The sequence below is a fragment of the Salvelinus alpinus genome, chromosome 11 (genome assembly GCF_045679555.1).
Source record: "Salvelinus alpinus chromosome 11, SLU_Salpinus.1, whole genome shotgun sequence".
Taxonomy (NCBI): domain Eukaryota; kingdom Metazoa; phylum Chordata; class Actinopteri; order Salmoniformes; family Salmonidae; genus Salvelinus; species Salvelinus alpinus.
Genome location: NC_092096.1, coordinates 4,911,329 through 4,923,449, shown reverse-complemented (window position 1 = coordinate 4,923,449; position 12,121 = coordinate 4,911,329). Strand labels below are relative to the sequence as shown.

Genomic DNA, 12,121 nt, shown 5'->3' with positions numbered 1-12,121 from the left:
CAACCAGTGTTTTTTTTTGCCTGTTTTCTGGACTCCATTTCTGTCTGACCATTCTGCCTGCCCTGACCTCGAGCCTGCCTGCCCTTCGGTACCTACTGGGCTCTGAACTGGTTTTGACTTTTTGCCTGTACACGACCATTCTCTTGCCTACTCCAATTGGATTCCATGAAATTGGGGAGAAAAAGGGGTCAAAAAATAAATCCATAGATTAGAACCGAATGAATTTATTTCAATTGACTGATTCCCTTTTATGAACTGTCAACTCAGTGAAATTGTTGCATGTTGTGTTTATATTTTAGTTCGGCATAGCTAACTTTGATCTGTAAATTCAGTAACATTATTGTGTCAAGCAGATTACACGGTTTTCTTTGCTATTGGCGAAACGTAGCAATGTTTCAGACATGGATTTCAGCTACCCAAAAGTAGTTTGACATAATGTTTTTATCTTATTAGCTAAAACTTGTGTAAACAGCGAACTCGTCACGTAAACCAGCGTTGTTTACATAGCGAGGTATTGTTGTGGTAGTGGAAGAGGTCGTAAACCAGCGTTGTTTACATAGCGAGGTATTGTTGTGGTAGTGGAAGAGGTCGTAAACCAGCGTTGTTTACATAGCGAGGTATTGTTGTGGTAGTGGAAGAGGTGTTCTGGTTTTAGATTTCAGTAGCAGACCAAGATGTCATACCCTCTACGCTGTTTTTCTCTAACTTGTTGGGAAAGTGGTCAAAATGTCAGTTGTTTTTCTCTAACTTGTTGGGAAAGTGGTCAAAATGTCAGTTGTTTTTCTCTAACTTGTTGGGAAAGTGGTCAAAATGTCAGTTGTTTATAAAAGTTCAGACAAAAAGTAGTTGATGTGGTTTACTAAAACAGCTGTCGCTTTGGATTGGTAGAAGAATTGTGTTCTGATTTCAGATTTGAAAAGCGGAGAAGTAGACCAAGAGTGTACGTGCTGTACGTTGTCTAGCCTGTTGGGAAAGTGGTCAAGGTGGCCGATTTGTGTCCACAGACACAATGTTTACTCATTGTCTCATGTTTAGAATGTGCTCCCCCATTGTTATAATTAGAAAGTTCTGGAAAGTTGCATTGCAGTTCATTGAACAGTAGGAAGTTCGCTAAATAGGTTGATGCTGTAACTAAAACAGCTGTTGATTTATAATTCTGTTCTGATTTCAGATTTGAATATGACCTGTCAGGAGCTGGAGAACTGGCTGAGAGCGGTTGACCGGTCAGGAACTGGAGAGCTGGCTGAGAGCGGTTGACGTGTCAGGAACTGGAGAGCTGGCTGAGAGCGGTTGACCTGTCAGGAACTGGAGAGCTGGCTGAGAGCGGTTGACCTGTCAGGAGCTGGAGAACTGGCTGAGAGCGGTTGACCGGTCAGGAGTGCCCGACAAGCTTGGTCAGGAGGTGGTGAGAGCAGCTGTGGAAGATGAGAGGTCCAGCAGAGCAGTGGGAATGAGACAGCAAGGTGTCTGGACGAGGTGAGAGCACAAAGGACAGGAAAGTCTTGTGCACTGACCTCTGGCAGGCGGCACCACACTGCATTAAGTTCCTGGTCCAGGTGGTGTATGATGTCCTACCCAGCTCACGAAACCTGTTCTCCTGGGGGCAAAGTGGAAACTCCTGCATGCCCACTATGCTCCAAGAGAGGAACACTGGAACACATCGTAAGCTGCTGTTCTAAAGCTCTGGGAGGAGGTCGTTATCGCTGGTGCCATTACCACGTTCTCAAGACCATTCAGAAGCAATCTGCACAGGAATCAGCAAGAATAAGTGAGGTCGGGCCTCTCAGAAGATCACTTTCATTCGAGCTGGAGAGCAACCAGGCTCAAAATCCAAACCACCAGCAGGGATCCTAGCTACTGCTCAGGACTGGTAGCTGACAGCAAGCAGGGATCCTAGCTACGGCTCAGGACTGGCAGCTGACAGCAAGCAGGGATCCTAGCTACGGCTCAGGACTGGCAGCTGACAGCAAGCAGGGATCCTAGCTACGGCTCAGGACTGGCAGCTGACAGCAAGCAGGGATCCTAGCTACGGCTCAGGACTGGCAGCTGACAGCAAGCAGGGATCCTAGCTACGGCTCAGGACTGGCAGCTGACAGCAAGCAGGGATCCTAGCTACGGCTCAGGACTGGCAGCTGACAGCAAGCAGGGATCCTAGCTACGGCTCAGGACTGGCAGCTGACAGCAAGCAGGGATCCTAGCTACTGCTCAGGACTGGCAGCTGACAGCAAACAGGGATCCTAGCTACGGCTCAGGACTGGCAGCTGACAGCAAGCAGGGATCCTAGCTACGGCTCAGGACTGGCAGCTGACAGCAAGCAGGGATCCTAGCTACGGCTCAGGACTGGCAGCTGACAGCAAGCAGGGATCCTAGCTACTGCTCAGGACTGGCAGCTGACAGCAAGCAGGGATCCTAGCTACGGCTCAGGACTGGCAGCTGACAGCAAGCAGGGATCCTAGCTACGGCTCAGGACTGGCAGCTGACAGCAAGCAGGGATCCTAGCTACGGCTCAGGACTGGCAGCTGACAGCAAGCAGGGATTCAAGCTACGGCTCAGGACTGGCAGCTGACAGCAAGCAGGGATCCTAGCTACGGCTCAGGACTGGCAGCTGACAGCAAGCAGGGATCCTAGCTACTGCTCAGGACTGGCAGCTGACAGCAAGCAGGGATCCTAGCTACGGCTCAGGACTGGCAGCTGACAGCAAGCAGGGATCCTAGCTACGGCTCAGGACTGGCAGCTGACAGCAAGCAGGGATCCTAGCTACTGCTCAGGACTGGCAGCTGACAACAAGCAGGGATCCTAGCTACGGCTCAGGACTGGCAGCTGACAGCAAGCAGGGATCCTAGCTACTGCTCAGGACTGGCAGCTGACAGCAAACAGGGATCCTAGCTACGGCTCAGGACTGGCAGCTGACAGCAAGCAGGGATCCTAGCTACGGCTCAGGACTGGCAGCTGACAGCAAGCAGGGATCCTAGCTACGGCTCAGGACTGGCAGCTGCCAGCAAGCAGGGATCCTAGCTACTGCTCAGGACTGGTAGCTGACAGCAAGCAGGGATCCTAGCTACGGCTCAGGACTGGCAGCTGACAGCAAGCAGGGATCCTAGCTACGGCTCAGGACTGGCAGCTGACAGCAAGCAGGGATCCTAGCTACGGCTCAGGACTGGCAGCTGACAGCAAGCAGGGATCCTAGCTACTGCTCAGGACTGGCAGCTGACAACAAGCAGGGATCCTAGCTACGGCTCAGGACTGGCAGCTGACAGCAAGCAGGGATCCTAGCTACTGCTCAGGACTGGCAGCTGACAGCAAACAGGGATCCTAGCTACGGCTCAGGACTGGCAGCTGACAGCAAGCAGGGATCCTAGCTACGGCTCAGGACTGGCAGCTGACAGCAAGCAGGGATCCTAGCTACGGCTCAGGACTGGCAGCTGACAGCAAGCAGGGATCCTAGCTACTGCTCAGGACTGGCAGCTGACAGCAAGCAGGGATCCTAGCTACGGCTCAGGACTGGCAGCTGACAGCAAGCAGGGATCCTAGCTACGGCTCAGGACTGGCAGCTGACAGCAAGCAGGGATCCTAGCTACGGCTCAGGACTGGCAGCTGACAGCGAGCAGGGATCCTAGCTACGGCTCAGGACTGGCAGATGACAGCGAGCAGGGATCCTAGCTACGGCTCAGGACTGGCAGCTGACAGCGAGCAGGGATCCTAGCTACTGCTCAGGACTGGCAGCTGACAGCGAGCAGGGATCCTAGCTACGGCTCAGGACTGGCAGCTGACAGCAAGCAGGGATCCTAGCTACGGCTCAGGACTGACAGCTGACAGCAAGCAGGGATCCTAGCTACGGCTCAGGACTGACAGCTGACAACAAGCAGGGATCCTAGCTACGGCTCAGGACTGGCAGCTCACAGCAAGCAGGGATCCTAGCTACGGCTCAGGACTGACAGCTGACAACAAGCAGGGATCCTAGCTACGGCTCAGGACTGGCAGCTGACAGCAAGCAGGGATCCTAGCTACGGCTCAGGACTGACAGCTGACAGCAGACCTGGAGAAGCAGCTGAAGTTCCCGCAGCACGTTGTCAAGACAACCCTGAGAACAGACATCACCCTAGTCTCAGAGTCCTCAAAGACCATCATTATTCTGGAGCTGACAGTCCCTTCGGAAGATCGTCTCGAGGAGCCGTACGGGAGAAAGACGGCCAAGTACGAGGGACTGGTCATCGACTGCCGGAAGCAGGGTTGGAAGGATAGGTGTATGCCTATCGAGGTAGGCTGCAGGGGTTTTACTGGGCGATCCCTCTACAGAGCCGACAGCATCAATGGAGCGAAGAGGAGGAGAGCCAGCAGCAACACCATGGAGGCAGCTGAAAAAGCCTCAAGACGTCTCTGGATCCACCTCGGGTGGGTCACCTGGGCGATGGCGTCTGATGTTGTAAGACCCAAAACACCCTATGACTCCGGGTTACATCACTGACGATGTGTCCAGGAGCATCAAGAGATTCATTCATATTCATTCAACCAGTCCAGATGACCTGTTCACAGAGCTTCCTATACAGGTCATCTATTTCAACCAGTCCAGATGACCTGTTCACAGAGCTTCCTATACAGGTCATCTATTTCAACCAGTCCAGACGACCTGTTCACAGAGCTTCCTATACAGGTCATCTATTTCAACCAGTCCAGATGACCTGTTCACAGAGCTTCCTATACAGGTCATCTATTTTGGTAAGGTGTTGAGGCCAGCAATTAAGGAGAATGAGAGGCTCAATTAAACATGTTGCAGAATACTGTTGTATTTCAAGCACCACTCCCTTCTTCCCAGTTTCCCTGGTGTTGCTACGGCGATCAAGCTGTTTTTTTACCATCCCTGTAACTGTCGCGTCTGCATAGAGATCGTTTTCTAGGCTAAAACTCCTAATGAACTATCTGCTTTTGAACAGCTGAGTTGAGCCCATCTCGTTGCGCTGGCGCGGTTGTAGCCTTGACCACGGTATTTCGTTGCGCTGGTGCGGTTGTAGCCTTGACCACGGTATTTCGTTGCGCTGGCCCGGTTGTAGCCTTGACCACGGTATTTCGTTGCGCTGGTGCGGTTGTAGCCTTGACCACGGTATTTCGTTGCGTGGTTGTAGCCTTGACCACGGCATTTGTTCACCGATGTCCCCTTATACGTTCAATCGGTTACAGCTGTTCTTTTTCAAGGCCTGAGGCACTTTTTCTGTCACATTTCTGAAGCCCAACAAACAAACATTTATCTTCCAAATACATATGTGTTACGTTCCCCAGTTTCTGTGTTGTGGTTTTGTTTGTATGTGTATGTTTCAGGAGGGCTTCCTGAAATTCCCCCAAGCAGCTGATTGGTCGGCCCCATTGATGATTGGAGCTGACCCCGCCCCCTCGTCCGAAACAGCTGTCTTCAATGACCAACTCCTTCTGAAGCTAGAAAAGAAAGTGTTCCTTTGTTAGGAGAAGAGATGATGATTGGTCCTGTGTTGGTTGTTGCACAGAGAGAGAGAGCTGATTGGTCCTGTGTTGATTGTTGCACAGAGAGAGAGAGCTGATTGGTCCTGTGTTGATTGTTGCACAGAGAGAGAGAGCTGATTGGTCCTGTGTTGATTGTTGCACAGAGAGAGAGAGCTGATTGGTCCTGTGTTGATTGTTGCACAGAGAGAGAGAGCTGATTGGTCCTGTGTTGATTGTTGCACAGAGTGAGAGAGCTGATTGGTCCTGTGTTGGTTGTTGCACAGAGAGAGAGAGCTGATTGGTCCTGTGTTGATTGTTGCACAGAGAGAGAGAGCTGATTAGTCCTGTGTTGATTGTTGCACAGAGTGAGAGAGCTGATTGGTCCTGTGTTGATTGTTGCACAGAGTGGGAGAGCTGATTGGTCCTGTGTTGGTTGTTGCACAGAGAGAGAGAGCTGATTGGTCCTGTGTTGATTGTTGCACAGAGAGAGAGAGCTGATTGGTCCTGTGTTGATTGTTGCACAGAGTGAGAGAGCTGATTGGTCCTGTGTTGGTTGTTGCACAGAGAGAGAGAGCTGATTGGTACGTCCTGTGTTGAGTGTTGCACAGAGAGAGAGAGCTGATTGGTCCTGTGTTGGTTGTTGCACAGAGAGAGAGAGCTGATTGGTCCTGTGTTGATTGTTGCACAGAGAGAGAGAGCTGATTGGTACGTCCTGTGTTGATTGTTGCACAGAGAGAGAGAGCTGATTGGTCCTGTGTTGATTGTTGCACAGAGTGAGAGAGCTGATTGGTGCACAGAGAGAGAGAGCTGATTGGTCCTGTGTTGATTGTTGCACAGAGTGAGAGAGCTGATTGGTGCACAGAGAGAGAGAGCTTATTAGTGTGTCCTGTGTGTGTAAATAGGACGCAGTGTTTTGATTATTGAAATTGTTAGTATTATTCTGTTTTTGTTCCCAGGGGGGGAAGGAGAAGGCACCTAGGGAGTGCTTAGGCCTGTGGGCATACATAACCTGTAGTATTTACTGTCTATACACACTAGGTAAGACCTGGGCGGACCACCCCCTGTATTTTAGTTAGGGCACCAGGTGGTGCTAAGTTAGATAAGTAGTGGGAAGGCAGGTTAGATAGGAGAGGGGGGCTTTGACATTTACTTTCTTTGCTTTGGTTCCGTTCAGCCCCTTTTCCCCAAATTTACCGTGTGAAGGAATACATTCCCAGAAATTAAAATGGTTTATGAAGTACTTTTTAGAGGGTTACTCTCAAAATGATTGTGTCCTTTTTAAACACTATGATAGACATCAAGATGGGGCTTAACGGGCAGTTCCAGCGACAGGGTGGATTTTATGACAGGAAATCCCTCTTCATCCCTTTAGAATCTAATCCAGAACATAACGGCAGACTACTGAAATGAACTAACTATTATGATAGACAGAGAAACTCTGTAGATGAAGCCTTCAAGTGAGATTATGGAGGAGTGGATAATCTGATCCAATGTTGTCTTCAAAAACCCTTTTCTAATTAATACCCAGGGTGTCACGACTTCCGCCGAAGTCGGTCTCTCTCCTTGTTCGGGCGACGTTCGGCGGTCGACGTCACCGGCTTTCTAGCCACCCGCCGATCCACTTTTCATTTTCCATTTGTTCCCGTCTTTGTATTATCACACCTGGCTTCACTCAACCAATTACGTGTTTATTATTTAACCCTCTGTTCCCCGTGTTGTATTTGTGAGTGATTGTTTGTATGTATACGGTCCGTATTTGTGGGCTAGTTTATTGTGTTGTGTATATATTTGAATTCTTGAGTAAAGTACGATCATTACTCACCTCTGCTGTCCTACGCCTGACTCCTCCACACCAGCTACACACCGGCCGATTACACAGGGATGTTCCGTGAAATAAAGAAAGAAATATGATACATTTTTCCTCAACATCCCTCAAAAGAAGAGCACAGACTACTGTAATGTAGGCTATTCATGTTATATAATATAGGTAGGCTATTCATGTTATATAATATAGGACTAGTGTAATGTAGGCTATTCATGTTATATAATATAGGACTACTGTAATGTAGGCTATTCATGTTATATAATATAGGACTAGTATAATGTAGGCTATTCATGTTATATAATATAGGACTAGTGTAATGTAGGCTATTCATGTTATATAATATAGGACTAGTGTAATGTAGGCTATTCATGTTATATAATATAGGACTAGTGTAATGTAGGCTATTCATGTTATATAATATAGGACTAGTGTAATGTAGGCTATTCATGTTATATAATATAGGACTAGTGTAATGTAGGCTATTCATGTTATATAATATAGGACTACTGTAATGTAGGCTATTCATGTTATATAATATAGGACTAGTGTAATGTAGGCTATTCATGTTATATAATATAGGACTAGTGTAATGTAGGCTATTCATGTTATATAATATAGGACTAGTGTAATGTAGGCTATTCATGTTATATAATATAGGACTAGTGTAATGTAGGCTATTCATGTTATATAATATAGGACTAGTGTAATGTTGGCTATTCATGTTATATAATATAGAACTAGTGTAATGTAGGCTATTCATGTTATATAATATAGGACTAGTGTAATGTAGGCTATTCATGTTATATAATATAGGACTAGTGTAATGTAGGCTATTCATGTTATATAATATAGGACTAGTGTAATGTAGGCTATTCATGTTATATAATATAGAACTAGTGTAATGTAGGTATTCATGTTATATAATATAGGACTAGTGTAATGTAGGCTATTCATGTTATTTAATATAGGCTTATCACCGAGAAGGTGGGCATTCAATTAAATAAACACAATATTTCAATTTACACTGTTGATGTTTGGGGGATTCAATTAGGGCCAATAGTCCAATAGCCTCTTACCAAACCCTGTTAACCTGCTGTAACCCTGTTAACCTGCTGTAACCCTGTTAACCTGCTGTAACCCTGTTAACCTGCTGTAACCCTGTTAACCTGCTGTAACCCTGTTAACCTGTTAACCTGCTGTAACCCTGTTAACCTGCTGTAACCCTGTTAACCTGCTGTAACCCTGTTAACCTGCTGTAACCCTGTTAACCTGCTGTAACCCTGTTAACCTGCTGTAACCCTGTCAACCTGCTGTAACCCTGTTAACCTGCTGTAACCCTGTTAACCTGCTGTAACCCTGTCAACCTGCTGTAACCCTGTTAACCTGCTGTAACCCTGTTAACCTGCTGTAACCCTGTTAACCTGCTGTAACCCTGTTAACCTGCTGTAACCCTGTTAACCTGCTGTAACCCTGTTAACCTGCTGTAACCCTGTTAACCTGCTGTAACCCTGTTAACCTGCTGTTAACCTGCTGTAACCCTGTTAACCTGCTGTAACCCTGTTAACCTGCTGTAACCCTGTTAACCTGCTGTAACCCTGTTAACCTGCTGTAACCCTGTTAACCTGCTGTAACCCTGTTAACCTGCTGTAACCCTGTTAACCTGCTGTAACCCTGTTAACCTGCTGTAACCCTGTTAACCTGCTGTAACCCTGTTAACCTGCTGTAACCCTGTTAACCTGCTGTAACCCTGTTAACCTGCTGTAACCCTGTTAACCTGCTGTAACATATTGATCTGGGAGTGGGGCAGATGCAGTCAGTCAGCAGACATAAAGGGGAGATCTCCATCCCTCCCTCTCTCCATTCATCCTTCTATCTGATGGTGATAGTAGCCTGGCTAGTAGGCTAGCTGGTGCTGTTCCTCCCTCTCTCCATTCATCCTTCTATCTGATGGTGATAGTAGCCTGGCTAGTAGGCTAGCTGGTGCTGTTCCAGCCTCCCTCTCTCCATTCATCCTTCTATCTGATGGTGATAGTAGCCTGGCTAGTAGGCTAGCTGGTGCTGTTCCTCCCTCTCTCCATTCATCATTCTATCTGATGGTGATAGTAGCCTAGCTAGTAGGCTAGCTGGTGCTGTTCCTCCCTCTCTCCATTCATCATTCTATCTGATGGTGATAGTAGCCTAGCTAGTAGGCTAGCTGGTGCTGTTCCTACCTCTCTCCATTCATCTTTCTATCTGATGGTGATAGTAGCCTGGCTAGTAGGCTAGCTGGTGCTGTTCCTCCCTCTCTCCATTCATCTTTCTATCTGATGGTGATAGTAGCCTAGCTAGTAGGCTAGCTGGTGCTGTTCCTCCCTCTCTCCATTCATCCTTCTATCTGATGATAGTAGCCTGGCTAGTAGGCTAGCTGGTGCTGTTCCTCCCTCTCTCCATTCATCCTTCTATCTGATGGTGATAGTAGCCTGGCTAGTAGGCTAGCTGGTGCTGTCCCTCCCTCTCTCCATTCATCATTCTATCTGATGGTGATAGTAGCCTGGCTAGTAGGCTAGCTGGTGCTGTTCCTCCCTCTCTCCATTCATCATTCTATCTGATGGTGATAGTAGCCTAGCTAGTAGGCTAGCTGGTGCTGTTCCTACCTCTCTCCATTCATCTTTCTATCTGATGGTGATAGTAGCCTGGCTAGTAGGCTAGCTGGTGCTGTTCCTCCCTCTCTCCATTCATCTTTCTATCTGATGGTGATAGTAGCCTAGCTAGTAGGCTAGCTGGTGCTGTTCCTCCCTCTCTCCATTCATCCCTCTATCTGATGATAGTAGCCTGGCTAGTAGGCTAGCTGGTGCTGTTCCTCCCTCTCTCCATTCATCCTTCTATCTGATGGTGATAGTAGCCTGGCTAGTAGGCTAGCTGGTGCTGTCCCTCCCTCTCTCCATTCATCATTCTATCTGATGGTGATAGTAGCCTGGCTAGTAGGCTAGCTGGTGCTGTTCCAGCCTCCCTCTCTCCATTCATCCCTCTATCTGATGATAGTAGCCTAGCTAGTAGGCTAGCTGGTGCTGTTCCTCCCTCTCTCTGACCAGATTAGGGCGGGGCGTTGGAGAAAGAAAGAGAGAGAGAGAGAGAGAGAGAGAGAGAGAGAGAGGGGGAATGCAGCCTCTGTCTCTGCTCTCCTTCCGTTTGTAGGATCAGGCTGCCTCTGCTCGTTTCGTCCCTTATTAAATGATGGCCACTGCCGCGTTACTCCCTCCATCTATTCCGCCGACCCATCGCGGATGTTAGGACGGCTGTTGAAAAATCGACACCCTACGTTTCAGATATGGCCCATATCGGGGCGTTCTGGCACAGGAACGGCACCAAGCGGATGATCTAAACGGACGTTTAGGAGGACCGGGGGGGAGAGCGGAGACTATTGTGCTCTCAGGTTCGGCGGAGAGAGAGAGGATAGCTCGATGGTCTGATGATGCAGAAAATTCACCATTGTCTGGATGTGCAAATCGCAGGCGAGCCCTGAGAACAGAAGCCCGATCGACTCCCTTCAATGAACAACAGTAGAGATACCATGATCTCATCGGTGCCTTGCGTTATATATCTGCTGTGCTGTATCCAGGTAAGAACGAGCCGTTTCTATTCAATAATTACTGATCAATAGAGAGAGATGGTCCGCATGTCTGATGGCACATGAAGCATGACTGGGTTTTAGCGGAAGAGCCTCTGCTCTAATGTCCCGAGGATAACATTTCAACGTGTATTTATGGATAAAACACCACCGCTATAATACTTGTATACCTATTATCGTGCCAAATGTGGTCTACGTCTGGAGATAACACGGTATGGCATGCTGGGTCTGGGTTCTGTAATGTTTCTCCAGGCTAAATTGGGTCATTCGACTGTGAGGCTGTGGGTCGGGGGGGGGGGGTATTGGGGGGGGGGGCTCGCTCTGTGATTCCTCCGCTTTATGTCAGCATCACTAGACTGACATCATCCTCGAGCAGGGTAGAACGGAAGGGTACAGCCTCTGGTATCATATATATCACAACTATAGGCTTACGATACAATGTATCCAGCCCCGAAACAGGTTGCATTCCGATCCCACCTGTCTGTCTTGACTAGAATGAGATTCCCGTTCCATCCAGACTGATTTGGGCCTCGACTCAGGGCACTACATCATTTCCAAACAGACAACAGGATGGGTACATGATGCTGCAGGCCAGAGGCTACGGCATAACAGCAGCGGTTCTCATACAGAACACATTGATACAATGTAACATCCTGGGTTCTTTATAAACCATGTAGGATTGATACAATGTAACATCCTGGGTTCTTTATAAACCATGTAGGATTGATACAATGTAACATCCTGGGTTCTTTATAAACCATGTAGGATTGATACAATGTAACATCCTGGGTTCTTTATAAACCATGTAGGATTGATACAATGTAACATCCTGGGGTCTTTATAAACCATGTAGGATGATACAATGTAACATCCTGGGGTCTTTATAAACCATGTAGGATGATACAATGTAACATCCTGGGTTCTTTATAAACCATGTAGGATTTATACAATGTAACATCCTGGGTTCTTTATAAACCATGTAGGATGATACAATGTAACATCCTGGGTTCTTTATAAACCATGTAGGATTGATACAATGTAACATCCTGGGGTCTTTATAAACCATGTAGGATTGATACAATGTAACATCCTGGGTTCTTTATAAACCATGTAGGATTGATACAATGTAACATCCTGGGTTCTTTATAAACCATGTAGGATTGATACAATGTAACATCCTGGGTTCTTTATAAACCATGTAGGATTGATACAATGTAACATCCTGGGTTCTTTATAAA

General features: G+C 47.6%; 1 protein-coding gene across 1 annotated transcript in view; it reads left to right on the top strand.

Annotated features, from left to right (window-relative positions):
- Positions 1-10,413: 10,413 nt before the first annotated feature.
- Positions 10,414-12,121, top strand: part of LOC139533498 (receptor-type tyrosine-protein phosphatase O-like) — a 127,877-nt gene continuing 126,169 nt past the window's right edge. Inside the window, exon 1 of the mRNA XM_071331574.1 lies at positions 10,414-10,874. Coding sequence (XP_071187675.1) covers positions 10,806-10,874 — 69 coding nt within the window. The 5' untranslated portion in view covers positions 10,414-10,805. The remainder of the gene's footprint in view (positions 10,875-12,121) is intronic.